Source organism: Sclerotinia sclerotiorum, genomic scaffold (assembly GCF_000146945.2).
Source record: "Sclerotinia sclerotiorum 1980 UF-70 scaffold_9 genomic scaffold, whole genome shotgun sequence".
Taxonomy (NCBI): domain Eukaryota; kingdom Fungi; phylum Ascomycota; class Leotiomycetes; order Helotiales; family Sclerotiniaceae; genus Sclerotinia; species Sclerotinia sclerotiorum.
The window spans coordinates 181,975-200,026 of record NW_001820827.1 but is presented as its reverse complement, the minus strand read 5'-3'; the positions used below and the strand labels follow the sequence as shown (position 1 = coordinate 200,026).

General features: G+C 42.8%; 7 protein-coding genes across 7 annotated transcripts in view; 5 read left to right on the top strand and 2 right to left on the bottom strand.

Annotated features, from left to right (window-relative positions):
- SS1G_07008 (hypothetical protein) overlaps positions 1-450 on the top strand; it is a gene marked incomplete at both ends in the record, with an annotated part of 3,192 nt that extends 2,742 nt beyond the window's left edge. The window contains 2 exons of the mRNA XM_001591512.1: positions 109-255; positions 331-450. Of these exons, the coding sequence (XP_001591562.1) occupies positions 109-255; positions 331-450 (267 nt within the window). The remainder of the gene's footprint in view (positions 1-108; positions 256-330) is intronic.
- Positions 451-3,937: 3,487 nt separating this feature from the next.
- SS1G_07007 (predicted protein) lies at positions 3,938-4,290 on the bottom strand (the record flags this gene model as incomplete). Its single annotated transcript, XM_001591511.1, has 2 exons — positions 3,938-4,111; positions 4,216-4,290. The coding sequence occupies 2 exons, from the start codon at positions 4,288-4,290 to the stop codon at positions 3,938-3,940; spliced, it is 249 nt and encodes an 82-aa protein (XP_001591561.1).
- A 311-nt stretch (positions 4,291-4,601) lies between these two features.
- Positions 4,602-4,781, bottom strand: SS1G_07006 (predicted protein; the record flags this gene model as incomplete). Its single annotated transcript, XM_001591510.1, has 1 exon — positions 4,602-4,781. The coding sequence occupies one exon, from the start codon at positions 4,779-4,781 to the stop codon at positions 4,602-4,604; it is 180 nt and encodes a 59-aa protein (XP_001591560.1).
- A 4,544-nt stretch (positions 4,782-9,325) lies between these two features.
- On the top strand, positions 9,326-9,528 carry SS1G_07005 (predicted protein; the record flags this gene model as incomplete). Its single annotated transcript, XM_001591509.1, has 2 exons — positions 9,326-9,438; positions 9,483-9,528. The coding sequence occupies 2 exons, from the start codon at positions 9,326-9,328 to the stop codon at positions 9,526-9,528; spliced, it is 159 nt and encodes a 52-aa protein (XP_001591559.1).
- Positions 9,529-10,414: 886 nt separating this feature from the next.
- SS1G_07004 (predicted protein) lies at positions 10,415-11,290 on the top strand (the record flags this gene model as incomplete). Its single annotated transcript, XM_001591508.1, has 3 exons — positions 10,415-10,479; positions 10,874-10,935; positions 11,214-11,290. The coding sequence occupies 3 exons, from the start codon at positions 10,415-10,417 to the stop codon at positions 11,288-11,290; spliced, it is 204 nt and encodes a 67-aa protein (XP_001591558.1).
- Positions 11,291-13,368: 2,078 nt separating this feature from the next.
- Positions 13,369-15,295, top strand: SS1G_07003 (hypothetical protein; the record flags this gene model as incomplete). The annotated part of the gene is made up of 6 exons (XM_001591507.1): positions 13,369-13,403; positions 13,457-13,531; positions 13,593-13,892; positions 13,950-14,177; positions 14,232-14,268; positions 14,327-15,295. The coding sequence occupies 6 exons, from the start codon at positions 13,369-13,371 to the stop codon at positions 15,293-15,295; spliced, it is 1,644 nt and encodes a 547-aa protein (XP_001591557.1).
- A 1,270-nt stretch (positions 15,296-16,565) lies between these two features.
- SS1G_07002 (hypothetical protein) lies at positions 16,566-17,665 on the top strand (the record flags this gene model as incomplete). The annotated part of the gene is made up of 2 exons (XM_001591506.1): positions 16,566-16,587; positions 16,812-17,665. 2 exons carry the CDS (start codon positions 16,566-16,568, stop codon positions 17,663-17,665), a joined length of 876 nt encoding a protein of 291 aa, XP_001591556.1.
- Positions 17,666-18,052: the final 387 nt, after the last annotated feature.

The following is an 18,052-nucleotide window of genomic DNA, read 5'->3' as shown; positions in this document are numbered from 1 at the left end:
TTTCCCCCCTGAAGGAATTTTGAAACGTAGCTAACATCTGTGTCTCCTGTCGCAAGTTACTTGACCTTTTACACAGGTTTAATTTCGGGATTTCAATGCATTTCTCAGCAAGCAATATTTCTTTCCACGAACATCACTGCGTTTGAGATCGACATACAAACCTATAAATATCGATATGAACAAAGGTGGCTCCCGGATTCATTTCGCAAAATCCAAGCATATTGCAATCTCGGAATTGAAATGTTCACAATATGGGTAGGCTAGCATACACGGGCTAGGAAGTGAATAAGGATATAAGCAAGCTAATACTTGCCGTTTGATGTTGAAAAGAGAAAGTCAACCAGCAAGCATGCAGGAGCTTGTTTGCAAAACATGTATGAAACATTTGTATTTACAAAAGAGATTAACGCTAGGAAGGTTACGTCTTATCGCATGGATGGTGATGATTAAAGCGAATAGGATTAGTGGCTTGGGAAAGGGTTGAATGAACAGAAATCATGAGGCCCAAGAGGAAAATAGCATACAACATTCTGGCAAAAGGGATGGCACAGGGATCAATTTTCTCTTTTCTTATTTTCTTCAGTTCAGCTTGCATAGGTGGCCTGAAGTGGCGGACAGGTATGATGTTATGGACTGATGCTAGCATCTATCATCATGCACGACGATGATCATAGGGTGGATGAAACAGCGAGCAGGAACTTAGATAGATATACTTGATCTTTTATACCTCTTTTATCTTCTACTTCCTCATCATTCCTAGTAGGGTGAAGACCGAAGAAAGAAGTGAAAGCATCTTGATGAAGAATGAAGATGTGAAGGACATGAAAATAGGGTTGAAGGCATGGGCTTCAGGGTGGCAGTCTTTTTTTGGGCAAGCATAGCGATGAGATTTGTTATATCATATTCTTAGTTAGATACCGTAGATAGATAGCATATAGTAAGGAAGGATGGGTGGGTGGGTATGATGGATCGTACATAGTAGTATAGAGACTTTTAAAAACATTAGATCGATGGGATGTTTTCGGTGGTATTTTGATGCTGATGCTTTGTGATGTGTGAGATGCGAGGTGCGAGGTTAATGTTGGAGTGGGTGGTGTCGTGGAAAGGTTATGGAAAGGTCCTGGAAAGGAGATAAAGGGAGGTAGGTATCTTGTTTGAGTAGTGAGTGAGTGGGTGGGTGGGTGAGTGATATGATGATGTGCTGCGCTGCGATGTGATGTGATGTGCCCTAACCGACCCGGTGAATGGGTAAAAGTAGCACCTGACATACTAGGTAGGTGGATGGTGGATCCGCAGACGGGGCTGAAGAATAAGGAGGGATGGTGGATCCTGTATGTGTGTGTATGAAACGAGGTCAAGACAGGGAGCAGGGAGCAGGAAGGAGGGAGAATATCCCCAAATAGAGTTGTAGGTTAGTAGGTTTGTAGATTACCGTTGAGAATGGGCTTGAGCCTTGTTCTGGAATGGAACTTAGAAGGGGTGAATTGGTGGAAACTTGAAGGGAAGCAATTTGAGTTTCAGGGGATGGAATCAATGGAATCGTGGGAGTGGATTAGCTTTGGTTTGGTTTGGTTAGGTTTTGGTTAGCTTAGTTTCGGAGAAGAACGTCGGTGGCGCTTTGGGGTTGGTTGGTGTGTGAGATGGGTGGATGGGTGGACGGGTGGGTGGATTTGGGAAGGTTTGTACTACGTGGTAGGGGGTTGTATTGTGATGAATGGAATGAATACTTTAGTTGGGAAATAAGGGTTTGGGAAATACCGGTTTGTTGAACAGGGCATTGGTAAAAGCCGATACAGCAAGTATAATTAAGCGGAAGATAGGAAAAGGATGGATCACATAATTTAAATAGAGTTTTATTTTTTCATATTTTTCTGGGTAAATGGATGAATGGATGGATAGGTGGAGAGGTGGAGAGCTCTCAATGTAGATCTTAGGTTTGTAGTGGTGGAGGAATGGAGCTGCTGGCTGGTCCCCCTGGCGGAAACCTCGTGTTCGCTTGTCTGGGGATCGGGGTGTCCGGTGCGCCACTTGGCGGGTGTTGAGTGTAGCGTGTTTCGAATTCGTGCGTGTTTTGGCCGAGGAGAATCTTGAGGTTGTTCGCTCTCGGGGTGGAGAGGAGAGGGTAGGTTTGGTTAGGGTAGGGTAGGGTCGGGGGAGCGCGTGCTAGGTGCTGGGTGATTACGTGGACTGTTGGGTGTGCTGGGTTGGTTCTTAATGTTGTAGCGAGGATATGGTAGGGCGTTTAGATGATTCGTATTGTGTTGTGGGACTTGGAGTTTTGGATGGTGATTAGTTATTTAGTTGAACTATGTACAGATTTGATGAATGGTAGAGGAGATTCCATAGGCGAGGAACTCTGAATCTCCGGGATCAGGTTGAATATTTCGTGTAGAGTTTGAGATCTACATTGAAATGAATTAGAAGGAATGGAGTATTTAGATATTGATGATGAAGATCAAGAGCCAAAGTGGAAATAAGCTGGAAAAGAAATGAGTTGATATACGTAAAGAAGCACTAGCTCGTACAGTCTTCTAGATCAGTCGTGAAGTTCTTCCAATTTGTCTTAGAAGTGCATCTTATATTCAAAACTAATTGGTATTCATTTCCTCATCTTATGAATGCCCGGCGAGGTTATTTGGATCTTGTGCCGAGGAAATAGGTGAAGGCATAGTAAATATCAGGCTGCTTAACCTTACTTAAGAGCTACTTTTACTACCTTGGTAAAATTGAATAACTGCCATACAATACCCATGCAATAGTATCCCTTATTGAACAAGGCCCAGCTTAGCACAAGAAATAATCTTGCTACATGAGAAGTGGCTGGATCCCGAGCAAGAGAGGGTGGAAATGAATGCGTAAAATGTATTTCTGATGATGGAAGAACTGGTGCTGGCAAGAATCTTGGCTGGCGTGTGAGTTGACTTACGCTTGGAGGAGTTTCTAATAGTCTTGGAATATGTTTGGACAATGAGGGAGCCTTATTCATCAAATTAGTTCATGTATTGTATGTCTTTGATAATTTAGAATCGTTGCGAATATTGAAGTCACTTGGGACATTGAAACGATCTGAGGAATTTTTCGAACAATAAAACCAATTGGCACATTGGATTCATTTCAATGAACATATCCAATGAAATGCTTCAACCACTTTCATAAGATTCACAGCAATTCAAATATCGAAAAGCTTCGTTCGAATCGTGTTGATGTAGATTCCGAGTATACCATTGGATCTAATGTAAGAATCCCTCACTGACTAACACAATGATATCTACCTGCTGGTCCTGAAGGTCTGCTAAAATGTATAAAGAGGGATTTTTTTGATGGAAACTCACTCAAGCCTCATTTGAAGCTCAAGATGCCATCTGCAAGAACACAGTTTAGGTATAGTATCCGAACACAAGGTGTTCTCTTGTAACATTTAATGTGATTGTAAACCCCTCGCTCGATTGTAACCAGCTCTGACAGTAGCATGTGTAATATAGAATGTCTTTTGCATGCTGACTCAATGGGCCGATTACTGCCTGCGTATATTCCTTCTCCATCCAGCCTCGCCTCCTGTCTCAATGCTTTCGAATCTTTGGACGACTACCTCATTATTACTCATAGCTGTGAACAATAAACCAGTGAAAATTTCAATTCCAGACCGCCTGAGCGACTTCGCCGTCAAAGTATTTGAATTACTGCCACCCTATGTTTACACACCATGAAGTCGTGGTGGCTCGTCGAATAACAGTAAGAACTCTACTCAGAATTCTTACTGTAGCCTTGCTTGCTTCGAGGCTGCCGTCCTACAGTTAGGATATGTTGTTCAAGGAGACGAGCCCCTTGGAGAAATTATTCTTGAATAATGGTAACGATGACTAAGACGACGTGCTTAAATGCCTCTTTCTGATCCTACCAAACTCGGATAGAAGCGTTGGGGATCGCAACTTTTACCTCATCGGGCAGTTTCTCGCTTTCCATCGAATGATCGAATGATGTGGGCGTTGTTGACCGTAAAGAGATCCGAGTGGCACCAAATAGGGTTTCTGCGATACTTGCATATGTAGATTATTGGAGAAAGTTTGGGAATTGCGGTAACTTTGAGGGGGCCAATCATGACTGGATCTGACTGGAGATACGGATGGTCAGACCTACAAGTTACACTTTTGATGTTTGCTGCTGTGTTATCGAATGAATGCAGTCTGAGCATCCTCCCAGTTCATGGTAACGTACCGGATCACTACACTCTGCCCTTCCATATCTCGATCTCCAGCATACCAAATGCATACTTGCAGGATTTAAAACCATTAATCATTCTTCCAATTCGTCCTCCAATAGGAATGAGTTCACATACTGCGGTGATACATGCGAAAGGGAATCACATACGTTCACCGCCTATCCACATTGGATCGAGGGGGCTGGGTGATACATAAATGATAAAGCATACATGAACATACCCCGCAATCTTTATTGCTTTTCTTCGCGAAAGTTCTTTTGTATTCCCCTTTCCTGTATGTTTGATGCTCTACAGCAAAAGTATGCCCGTAGATAGGCCATGCCACAGATCTTGGGCCTTGCCTTTCCAGTAACATCTTATTGTTGCAGCATATGCATACTTTTCACTCGTCCGTACTTTTCTTACTGGAGGGATTAAATGAATATGGAGGAAGACATGAAACGGAAGCTGCTGCTTGGAAAGGTGCCGAGTCGACTGATAAATTATCTAACGACATGACATGAACATCAATGCGGTCCGAGTAGTCGATGGCACCGGATGTAACAACGATTGAAGCACACATTGGAGTATTACCTGTCGTCATAGGCCAATTCCTAGATCATGCAAGTATGGATAGGGTAGTAAAAGTTAACAAGGTGCTCTGCATGTGTAGTTACATTTTTCGCACCCCTCCTTCGTGCAGCCTGGAAGGTGGTTCTAGTGAGGAAGGCGGGATGCGGCGGACGGCTGGTGGTAATAGTGATAGTCTAAACCGTTTGCATTAGCAGACTACCTAACTTGAAGCAATTCCTGCTGCCTTGGTCTAAAGTTTGGTAGACTAGTAGTGAAGGAAAGCTTGAGCCGGTAGCAAATGATAATGCAGCCACAACGAACGATTTGCTCGTCTCTTCCTTTATGAAAGAAAGAGTCGACGTCCAACAGTGGGCATCGAAACTCCGTACATGCAGTTTAGCGAAACAGCCAGAAGTCAACATTTTTGAGACCTATCATAATTCTCTCAATTTTGGTGAGTCTTTTGGTGCGGGATTCTAACATCCACTATTGGTGACCGAAACACCTATCTGCCCATTGAATCAGCATCGGCGTCCCCGGCATCTAGGGTTGCTTTTCTACTCCACATATCGGATTTGCAGGAAAAATCTCGGGACGATATCACGAACCCTTTCAAAAGGTTCGGCGATTGTGACAACGATTCATGCCAGATACCATCGGCGAATTCAAATACCATCATAGAGTAAACGGTACAAAGTTGAAGCGATTAGATTAACCTAATTCAGTCAATGTACACTGTCTATTTTTAGCAATTTTCTTCACGCATATCGTGGCTTTCTCCCCATCAACAACTAGATAGATACCCTTGTTGTTCAGAGAAGCCAAGACCGAAGTTTACTTGGATATCAAAAGCTTGGCCTTTTAGGGCTTTAAGATTTACCTTTTGTCCCCTGTTCGGACAGAAGTTCCAAAAGTTAGTTTTTTGTTCTTCCGTTCCCATTTACAGGGCCACTGACACTGGTCCTTAAACACTTTCTTGCGACCGGCTATTCAGTGTAAATACTTCGGGCCAACAGTGTAAATGCTGGATAGACTGGTCCCAGATGTATTGACCATTGTCATGTTTCGGTAATCCCTCAATAGCTACCCATGACTTTGACTTCCATTCTGTTCTCACCGCGTTTGCCCGCAATATCCTCAAATAGGTAATCGGAACTTCGGATGGCCATGATATACCAAGAGAGAGAAATGCAAGGAATCGATTAACAGGCACTCCGAGTCTAAGTTACATGGGGTAGTTGCATATAGAATTCTGAGCTTTTCAAGCTCCTGATTGGTCGTCGCAGGCTGTGAAAAATATGCAAGACAACTTCTCTAGGAGTAACCATGCTCATTAGCCTCTTCAGATGGTCCCAAAATGCTGTCATTGATGCAGAAATCCATCCAAAGCAGGTTGAATCATTGAACACGGCAAAGTCAGGGTCCAGCTTTGTGGATTGGTACTTGGAGCCGGATGTCCTTTCCCCAATCAGAGCTTTCTCCGGTAAGAAACCAACCTTACGTCCAAGGCTTTAAACCTTCAATGTGCTTAATTATGGTGCTTCTCTAGTCCGCACTTACAATATAAATTTGTATTGGTTGAAAAACGAGCAGGTGTCTAGAGGATCTACTTCACTGCTAACTGCTCGCCCTACGAGATGAGACCTCATGAATGATCGTTCGAGCTTCTCCCCCGAGCTTAGATTTGACGTGCATAAGATGTCAATCTTGCCCAAAACCCCCATTTCTATCGCCAAAAGTCTTTAACTAGAGGTCCACTCGCGTGGCAAACATGCTATGTCCTCGAAGCTTTCCCATATTTTGTTCAGGATTAAGCTTTGTTAGCATCCTGATCGTCGAGAAAAAGTGAAAGGTCATGGGACTTGGTTCACAATTCGCATTTAGAAATATCGACCATGTGGATTTCCATTCTAACCGAGACAAACCAAGCCTCCACAATCGCCTCATTTTGTATCGGTAGCGTTGTGCTGTTGCCGTTAGCCCCATATAATAGAGAAAATAAACAAGGGATAACAAGGCAAAATCGACGTCGGTAGTAAGTTTTTGGCCTTTCTGAAAAGAGTGCTGTTCAGCAAACCAGCCGAGCACATCTACACTGGGGGAAAGTGGGGGGGAAAGAAAATGCTGAAAAACTTTATGTCAGCCACCAAAGTATTAATCCGATAAATATCGGGTACCCGGTTTCATTATCTATCAAATCAGAAAAGATCAAAATATATTATTTCCTACTGGAATAATTTAAACTATGTATTATTTTCTATAGGAATAATTTAAACCATACAAATCACAGAATTGAATTTTGAATTTTTAAAGTTTTGAATTTTTAAAGTTTTTCAATCAATTAATTAAAATATATTTTTATAAATTTACATTTTCTTTTTATTTTCTTTTGATATATTTTATCAAATAGATTCTAGTTATGAAAGTTGACTAATAAAGACTGATAAAAACTTATTTTAATTATAAATTAAAAATATAAAATACTATTTATTAAAGTTTAAAAAGTTCTTAATTACTTTGGTATAATATTACACCCTTCAATCCAATTAATGAGATTGATAAATCATTCGATATCGTACATCAATTTTCAGATCACACACCAATGATCGTAAGTTTTACAATAAAAAGAGCGCTGACCTTATAAACCTTTAGCCTGGAAGTCGAGACAGTGACCTGATCATTTAGACCACTACCTCCAGCGTATAGGCATTGATAACATCTTTACAGCATAGTGCCTCGCACGCGTCCCAATCACATTTCCTACAAGAGTCCCGAAAATACCGAAGGTAAATAAGCTATTATTCGAGAAGGACCGAGGATCTACAGGTGTGTATCACTAAATAGCAAAAATTCGAGCACCGCAGTAAAATAAAGCCATCGAAGTCATGCATCTAGAAAATATTTGGGAAGCAAGAGGCTACCCGATAGACTATATTGGGGTTATGCCAAGTAAGATCGGACCTGATCTGACGAAAAAAGCCGATTATAAATATAGCTGCATGTACTATTATATCAATAGATACATACGTACAGCGTCATTAGTGTATTCTCCACGCTTAAGCTTGCGGTAGCTGTAGCTGTTGTCCGATTTTCATACTACGTAGTATCTCAATGTTGCATGCAAAACTTTCGTGTGTTCGCTTCTCTTCCACAGCACAGTACAGCACACCACGGCATGCTCTAGCACCGCACAGAAAGGGCATCGGATCTTCTAGAAGAAAAAGAATGTGTGCTAAAAATAGGTTATTGGGATTTTTGAGCACATTTTTTTTTTACCTTTCACAGATACTACAGTGGTAATTGTACCCAACGACTAGTGTACAGATGCTCTACTATTTACTCCATGTAGTAATCGCTCAGTAGGTTTTATGCAGCCTAGTGGTGTTGGTTACGCGAAGATAGGATTTGACGAGGGAGGCGTCCACAGTAATTTGCACAGTATGATCAATATCTTTATCACAAAACATAATCTGCATAGCATAATGGCAATAGAGACACCACTCAGGAGGACACGATTGGAGTTTTGACTTCATCCTCAGCATGCATGAGTAAGCCAATCCCTCCCCTTTTAGAGCCGATACCCTATATCCCAATCCATATCGATCCATATAAAGTGGCTAGGCGGTGAAGCTAGAACCCTAGTCCTTGGCGAGCACATTGTTAACCAATAACATGAGTTAAAAAGGGGCTTTAGGGTTTATGACATTTTTTCAGAACAATGATGGTGATTTATAAGAGTAAACGTAGGAGTTTGAAACCGTATACAGAGCAAAGATCAAAACGCGCAGGCGAGGGAGGGGGTTTATCCCTTCAGCTGCGGCCGCTAACTTATGGGTTGGATCTAAACTCCTGTCAAGTGAGACAAACAGTGCTCAGAAGCTCAACGGTACCCGAGGTCATGCCTGATGTGCTCCGGCTAGTGGAAACTTGAAAGGAATACTGTAGAACAAGCTCTATTTAATCATTTTAGGTCAATTAGAGGCCGATCATAGTGGGTTGACCCCCCAAAATCTCATCATGATATTTTATATGGTTGGCGTTGATGTTGATGTTGATGTTAATGTCAGTTTTAGTTCTTCTTCTATGGAGTATATATTCGATGTGCAGGATATGGAATCATGAATGTACAGCCCGATGGAGTGGTAACCCTGGAGATCGTACCTAGGAGATGACATGTCTGAATCATAGGGCAGAGTGAGATATCTTTTAATCGGGACAGTTTGGTCCATTGCTTATTCTGCTATTTGGGTCACTTGACACTGATACATCCACCTACGGTACCTACCTTCGCATCGTTCTCAGAGTAGCAATGTAGGGAGTGTATATCCGAGTCCGGTGTCAAGAACGGAATAGGACATGAAAGGGGCATTTTAGATCTCGAGATACAAGGACTTAATATTCAATAATGCCACTATGATGATTGTGAATGAACATTCTTGTGGTTTTTGCACAGCCACCGGCAGTTTCAGTCAGGCAGTTTGTCACCAGAAGCGACGCAACCCTACATTCAGGGCCTTTTTCAGCATTGCATCATGACAGGATAGTGATGCAAAAATGGACACGAGAAAACGTGTGACTGAAATTGTAAAATGGAAACTAGGTTGTCTACATTTGGAAATGGAATGCTCGTTTGTCTGCTTGGTTCAAATTTCACCAATGCGACGCTGGTAAGATATCGATTTTTAAATCCGTCATGCTGCTCATGGTCTAGTGTGAGGCCGAGTCGTTCGCCCGTGTTACCAGTTATTGACGAATGAGTATGTGCGAGGAACCCTTAGGGCCACATCCTTCCTTTGAAGAGTGGTGTTTGGGCTTGAGCGGCGGGCGAGCGTCGATGCGTTACAATGCCATCATAGCCGGCTTGCTATGATTTGACTGTGCCCATAGCCTCTCAAACCAGCTATTGAACGTGAGGACAAAAAAGGCGACAGAAGGATGTGATGGGGTGGGATGATGGATGGGGGTTATGGATGATGTTCCCGAATAAGCAATGGATAGATGGGATATCGACAGATATCAGGCCTCGCTCCACATTCATGCATTCACATTGCAAAGTGAGCGCAGTGTAGCACGGTATAGCAACATCATATTATAGTCTGCCTGATCAAAATGTCATCACATTTCGGTCTCGCTGTTATAGGCCTTTGCCGTTGATTATCGCACATTAATTTGAGGCTAACCGATGTATGGTAAGACTATAGCGAACGATACGTTGGACAAAAGAGGAAAAGATTATAATAGTTGCCTCGGTCGAAAGATTCAATTACTGCACTAACGTTACTTTTAGCTTCATTTGCTCGCAAACTTACATCACTGTTGTCCGTAAATCTACTTTACATATTATGCCGTTGGTGGCAGGCGAAAGTATATTGTACCAACAAGCTTTCCCTCTTAGCATGGTTCAGGCAAAGCCAAAATACTACAATGCCATCATATAGGTAGGCTAATTAAGATAATTAACCGTTCTCCAGCACAATGTAACGAAATCCCCGTCATCATAAGTTCAAGCAAAGAAAAATGGAGGCTGGAGCCCTATGCCCATGGTGGGTACTCGCCAACATCTACGGAGTATATCATGGAATCTGTTTTTCATTGATCAGGGATATTGATTCGTTCTGAGGGAGGGAGGTGATGGCCAACAATATGGCACGCCAATCCTTTTTCCAGGGTAAGAAACCTACGAAAATACGGCGGGTTTCCGTTGGTGGGTAGACACTACTCGCATATCGACCACTAACACAACAATATCCACAAACGGACAGTGTGGGCTTGAAATGCATCCAATACCATGTCAGCTATACAATCCAAATTGAATCATTTAGCTGTCACGGACACATGGGAGTCAGTCAGTAGTGTGTGGTAGGTATGTACGGGTGGATGCAAAGGTATAAGTGTATAGTTCATAAATATTCACAGACTTATTTTTGGATCAAGATGCATTGCGCCTTTCCATCCATTACACAGTTACACACCAGAATCCTTAATCCTTGCTATACCTTATTCCAAAGACCGCATCAGAAGATCTACGCCGCTGAAAGCTGGTTCGTTGTTCAAGACAAGAAAGATGGGAACATCTCTCCACTAACCTCATGCCCTCCCTAGAATCGGAATTATGCACCGTAGCATCATATGTACTATCACGCAGAAATTGATATCAAAATTAGGTAAGTGGATAGATGGCTTTGCGATTTGGCTAGCATAGTTAGCACATCCGCAGCAAAATAGAGTTTTTCTTCTCTGGTTTCTCCGGAAAAGCTAGGTGGAACCATGAACGCGGTGAGTAGCTAGTTGTCTCTAGGTTTGGGCAGAGGAGGGTAGAGAAGGGTAGATTCAGACCTCTTCTGCTTTGACTAGATATTTTCAGCGAGCAAGCAAGAAAGAATGGTAACGATTTGTTTTAGGATCAAAATAGCGATTGGACTGATGAGACTCTGTGTTTAAGAGAAGCTTAAGGATCTAAGAAACCGTAAGAAACAGAAACAGAAACATCAACTCTCGGAGGGAGTTAAACCGGAATAGGTCATTCTTATCCGAGGTTTCTCCTTTTGTTTTGTCCATTTTTATTTTATTTTTTCCTTACTTGTTTGCCCTGCCACTTTTCCAAGTGAAACCTAAATGGACATTTCTAATGTCCGAATCTTGTACACTTTGGTTTTGGACCCCTCGCTGAGCCTTGTGTATGAGAAGTTGAGAACGAACCCTAGATATTTACGTGCCCATTGCTTCGGTACTGTGTCATTAATATCATTCAAGGAACTTTCGATCTTCAGCCTACTATTCACCCCTGGTTCGAAATGTGGTGATGGGTTTGATACCTCCCTCACAGCACTGGTAAATCCGCAGTCAATGTGATGTTGCCATCGTAGTAATGGTATTATATACTACGTTAAAATAATCCAGCCAACTATCAAAACACGTGGATGGATGATGTTGATGATGTTGATTGATTGATTGATGATGATGATGGTGATGATCAAGTTTTGGCCGTTCCGCCCCCCAAAACAAGATCATTATTATTGGAATTAGTTACAGTCTTCGGTAACTAGCTACCCTGCCCCCATTGACCTTTTTACACATTTTATATCTATCTTAGTAAAAAGAAACCTGCCCGATTTGTTGATAATATACAGCACATATCTATAAAATAAATATATGTATGTATGCTATTACTATAACTCGGCCAACCTAAGACCACACGTTGGCACAGACTCTTCCTCCTTGTGGCACCCAAGATCATTTGTTTGCCCTCCTTGGTATGAAAATAGAAATGATTGATGGTACAGCCAGCGGAATGGGATGGATATAGCCAAGATAGTCGACTCAGGAGCCATCCTATGGCATGGCAAAATATGGCATGCATTTTGCTAAGCAATGATCTAATGATCTAATGAAGATGTTACTAATGTCTGTTTACTGTCTACCTGTGCCTTGGAACTACTGCAGCTTCCATAACCCAGTTACTTCTCAAGTTTTTCTTCCTGACCTACGGGAAGTACTAGTAATGATTAATCGATCGATTTCTCTCCACCTGACCTAAAGTTGCCCATTTCAGTCCTGAGCCCCCCCCCCCCCCCCCAAAAAAATACTTCCATACACTAATCATACACTTGTCATCTTAGTCTCTTACCCTTCCTACCTCCACCATACCGTTCATCCACCCTGACCATACCCAAATCCAAGTCATCATCATCCTAGACACTCCGTACCACACTACCCTGCCCTACACATGCAGGCTTTCAAGCGCTCCGCATCCCGGGTACCTTGGCTGTGCTGAGCGCTATACCTATTTCGTCAATTCTGCCACACTTCCGGCACAGGACGCCTTTGCTATTAGAATGCTGGCATCGCCAGCCAAATCATGATTCTGATATTTCCCTTTCGCATTAGGATCATCCAGAAAACAAACACACTTCAGCCCTCACGTTCGCTGCAGCTTCTCCCTCCCACATTCGCTTGTGTGCATCACCCTTAGGAAGCCCTCGTTGGCTCCTTCCATTCGCTTTTTGTGTCGTCCTCACTCAGCCCTAATTCTCTCCAAATCTAAAAGGCAAGCCTTCGGAGGAAATTCCTTTCGCAGCCTTGACTCACAGTAGACCTTCGTTGAAAAACTCAAACACACACAATCGCTACGCAATAAATACTCTTCGTGTAACGATTATATCAGGCCTGATTGTCTTTTGGCCTCTTCGGATTTTCAAAAGACTTCCAGCTTATATGCTTATTTGCTGCTAAAGAATCTGTCCAACCTCAACTCGACATCAAGATACAGTTACGTTACGTTCAGCCGCTGCGCCTTTTGACTCTTGCTATTTTGTCATTCAAGGGGATATTAGTTCCGGCTGGCTCTTGCAGCCTTACCATTACACTCGCTTTCAGGACGGTGGGGCTTACATATATCCGGCAGCCTCGGAGACCTTTCAAACCTTCTCAAGTGCCTTCCCATCTGTTGCCTCTCTCACGCAACATTCAAACTTCTTGGCTTTCTATATTTCTGATTGACCTTACCTTCTAAACCGTTTCGACGTTGGCTTTCACTCGTTCAAGCCTTCGTCGTCAATTCTTTACTCTTAACTTCTTTTACCAAAGCCCTATTAAAAATGGCCGGACCTGGAGGTGGACCCCCTCGTAGGAGGTAAGATATATACTACTCGCAACATGTCTGAAGAAATACTGAACTTGAAATAGTCATACCAAATCTCGAAAGGGTTGTGAAACCTGCAAACGTAGACACATTCGTTGCGATGAGAACTTTCCTCAATGGTATGTCGCTGAAAGCATAGCTGTCTAGTGGCACGAAGCTCCCATATTAACAATAAATTAGTCGAAACTGTACGAAACACAACTGCCGCTGTCCATACATGGACATGCCAGTACAGGAGGAGCGAGCTGCAACCCCCGAGAAAGCAGACTTGTTATGGACCCCAGAAATCGAAGCAGATATCGAGCGTTGGCAACAGACTGGGAACTTCCCCTTCCCTGATCTGTATATCTATCCGGCTCCCAACCCTCAGTATTTCACTTTTGAAGACCTCCGTCTCATCCATCATGTGGCTTCCGTTTCCAGTGAGCTCAGTATCCATGATGCCGGCAATTTCACCATCTGGACTCGACAAATTCCACTGTAAGTTTACGTACTTTATAGAGCGGAGGGAGGATGAACATTCTAACAAGACCCTAGCTTGCTTAAGATTGGCTCGAGCTATCCTTTCGTCATGCATGCTTTACTTGCATTGTCTGCCACTCATTTAGCTTGGTTGACAGACTGCCCCCTCACGGCAAATATGGCATACATACATCGTGGTATTGCTCTCAAAGGCTTGCACGAAGCTATCGGAGAATTTTCGAGACAAAATTCAGATGCTGTTTTGGGTGCTTCTCTCCTCCTTTCCTGGCAAGCAACGGAATGGTAAGTCATTGATGGAGATATTCTGAACAGAACATGAAGCTAATCTTCACATAGGCGTGGTTGGACCCAGCTGATGCATGGGACTTCATCTGTATGACTTTAATATTAATTTAGGGTTTTGATAGTTAACATCAACTAACATCTGATAGGTCATCGACGCTATGCAACCATGGAAAATGGAATCTCAATTCGGCGATTTTATTGCAGAGCAAAGTACGTTCCCAACCGCGCCGCCATCTCCAGCACCCGGCCAGAAAAAACTTAGTCAACCGCGCAAGCAAGACTTGGACGCGTTGCAACGCGCTTACGCTCAACTTCAAAAGGTGGAAGTCCATCTCAAGAATAATGGCGAAGATACCAAAGCTATCCAACAGCTCATGAGTTTTGTTCGAGGTGTCCGGAAGGTGTCCCCATCCCACACCGCGGCTCAGCGATTCGAAATGCTCAATCCACTTCGAGCTTGGTTGTTTTGGCTACCGGTAATGTTTTTGCAGCAAACACGAGGATCTCCTTCGGCATTGGTTATCCTTGCTCATTATTATACCATTGCTTTGGTCGTGGAACCTCTTTTCCCTGAAGTTGGAGCAGCATACTTCGGAAGTCTTTCATTGGGTCCCATTGAGGAAATCGCTCGCCGATTGTTCTCGATCAATGTTTCCCAAACTTCTGATTCCAATATGCAAACTCCTCTTCACCTCATGGAGTATCCCATTGATATGGTTTCAAAATTCCGAAGTCGCATGGGTTGGGTTCAGCCAGAACGTACGGCATCATTCCCAACATTCTCACACAACAGCTATAGCATGGAGGACAATTTTAACACCATCTCTCCATATGGGAACCCGGCTTTCACATACAGCCAAGAACATATCATGACCATGCCTTCCGATCCAATCTCTGCTGCAGCCATTCCTCCATTGACTCTCGATCCATACGCGACTCACTACTTGGGAATTCCATCGCCTAGCGGGTTTGGGGGATATCATAGCCCGGCATCTTCGAATTTTGGGGAAGGTTCTATTGTCTACAGCGAACATGGGGAAGATTTCGCTCTTTATGAAGGGCAGGGCTCCGGCTCCAATTTCGGCGGGTTTGTGCTTCCGACCGTGTGGATATAGACCTCGAACGAAGGCGATTTAACATTTACGACCAGGACCACAACACCATCTTTTCAATTTGAGCCCAGGTCTTCTGTGGACCCAGTCAAATTTGAACCTCAGACTTCGCACCATATGCAGCAACAAATGCAGCATATCCCTCAGTATCATCCTTATACTTCTCATCCTCAAACTTTACCTCACTCTTCATTCGAAACTACTCCGGCGGATCCCAAGGGGAAAGGTCGCGAGCTTTAATATCAAACTATCCTCATTTCCTTTTCGAACTTGCGATTATGCGCGCACTCATCAGATTACGAGATCACATTTACGGATCTCTTTAATTATTGCTTTTAATACTACACAATCCTAACGACTCTCCTTTATATCCGACCAACGATTCACGAATTTAACGATTTTCTTTTGCTATGCATTCTTGTACGAATACCAGCACCCACGATCCTTTATATACCATTACAGCATATTGCATTGGGCGGCGTTTTTGGACTGCGTTTGAAAAGGGGAGGAATTATTGAATGGGCTGAGCTTTTTGGACTCAAGGATAGCCATGGATGGCTACAAAAATCAGTTGGGCGTTATAGTTAAGAATAGCGGCTATTTTGTTCAATGTGCATTGGAATGGATTTGGGTTGGATTTGCAAACATCTGGGGTTGCAATAATAATTTATCTAGATAATCTATCAGATAATCTACCAGGAAATTAGTCAATTGACCTATCCCTCAATCAATCAATTGATCAATAAAATAAATAAATCATGGTCTTTTCTAGCTTTTGAAGTGATAGTGAGGAAGCAATGAACGATGTGTGATTCCTCTAGATTTAAACATCTCTCCTTATGTCTATACTTCCATATATCCTTACATCTACTCTTACATCTATCCTTACTTCCTCAACGACTTACTATGCAGTCAGCTTTTGGGAAAAGGTAAATTAGGATTTCCAGTTCATCCATCTATATTGAATATCGAACCTTCGGTAACATGCAAACCCAAAGATCTACAGCCTTAATGACGTGCATTCACTTATGAACCAACAACCGCATTTATATTCTGCCGTTCAATTGAAGCTCACCGGAAGCAATATGGAGCTGGGCTAGAGGCTGTCACGTGTGGAGGGGTTAGCGCCAGACGTAATCCATCGTACCTGAAGCTTAACTACCTGGTAAGATTATCTAGTAGTTCAGAAGCTTGAGCTCCAAATATCCGTGAAGCTCAAATTCAAAACTCGTTCTCTCTCAACACAAGCATTGTACATTTAACTATAGCAAATATGAGTGGTGGCTGGTCTACCAGTAAGTTCTGCATCTTCAAATATTTGCATAAAATATGTACAATACCAAAAATAGGTACTAACAATTCTATCCAGTTGAATCGGACGCAGTAAGAAATACATCCCATGAACTTCGATTTGGAGACAAACAAACAGCTAATCTCTTCTCCGCATAGGGTGTCTTTACATTTCTTCTCGATAATCTAGGCGTCAAAGATGTACAATTCGAAGAACTGATTTCCCTAGACTCTGACTTTTTGCGCCAACTCTCCCCGGTCTACGGCGTCATATTCCTGTTCAAATATCCCGTCGGAGAAGCTCCTAACAAAGATGGCACACCCAAAGATGGCTCTTACGACTATTCTGCTGCGGAAAATCTTTTCTTCGCTGCGCAAACTATACAAAATGCCTGTGGGACCCAAGCTCTACTCTCGGTGCTTCTGAATAAAGATGGAGAGATAGATGTTGGAGTTCCGCTGCGCGAGTTCAAAGAATTCACGACTGGATTTCCGGCAGAGTTTAGAGGAGAGGCGCTCAGTAATAGCGAGTTAATCAGAGATGTTCATAACAGTTTTGCGAAATCAAGTCCGTTTGTTGACGAGACGCAACGATCTTCTAGAGATGAAGACGGAGATGTTTATCATTTCATCGCATATACATCTATCAACGGTACACTGTATGAGCTTGATGGTCTGCAACCTGCACCTATATCTCATGGAGCTTCTACCATCGAGGAATTTCCAGAGAAAGTCATACCGGTATTACAGAGAAGAATTTCACGATATCCGGCAACTGAGATACGGTTTAATTTACTAGCAATGGTGAGAGATTTGAGAGTGAGGGCAAGGGAAATGGGGGATGTGGAGTCGTTGATGAGGGAGGAACAGAAGAGAAATGAGTGGCAGTTTGAGAATGCCTTGCGGAGACATAATTTTGTGGGGTTTGCGGGGGAAGTACTGAAGGGTGTGATAGGGGATAAGTTGAAAGAAGGACCTAAGGCATACGAGGAGTGGATTGAAGAAGCGAAAAAGAAGACGAAGGCGAGAGCGGCTGAACAGAGGAAAGGCAATGGAGGTGAGGATCTGGAGATGTCGGGTTGAAAGATATCACTTGCGATTTTGGAATTGAGCAATCTTGCTCTAACATGTTGATTTTGATGTTAATGGGTGATTGAATATCCATCACCAAAAATGCTTGAGTGATTAGAGTGATAACAGTGTATATAGCAAGGTTTTGTAGCAAAGTATGCCAGTTACAATTAGTCCTTTAGCATCAACGAAATGGAAGTAATCTCAGGAGTCGTAGGAGTTGCAGGGAGGGAAATATACCGATGTAGTTTCTTACTTATCCTCTCATGCTCTCGTGCTCTATATCATACTATTTTGCTTTTGCTATGAATGAGACATTAACAAATATGCTTCTTCCATCTCACCTTTCAACCAGAAACCAACCCCCCCATCTCCTATATCTTATTTCTCTTTTTGAAA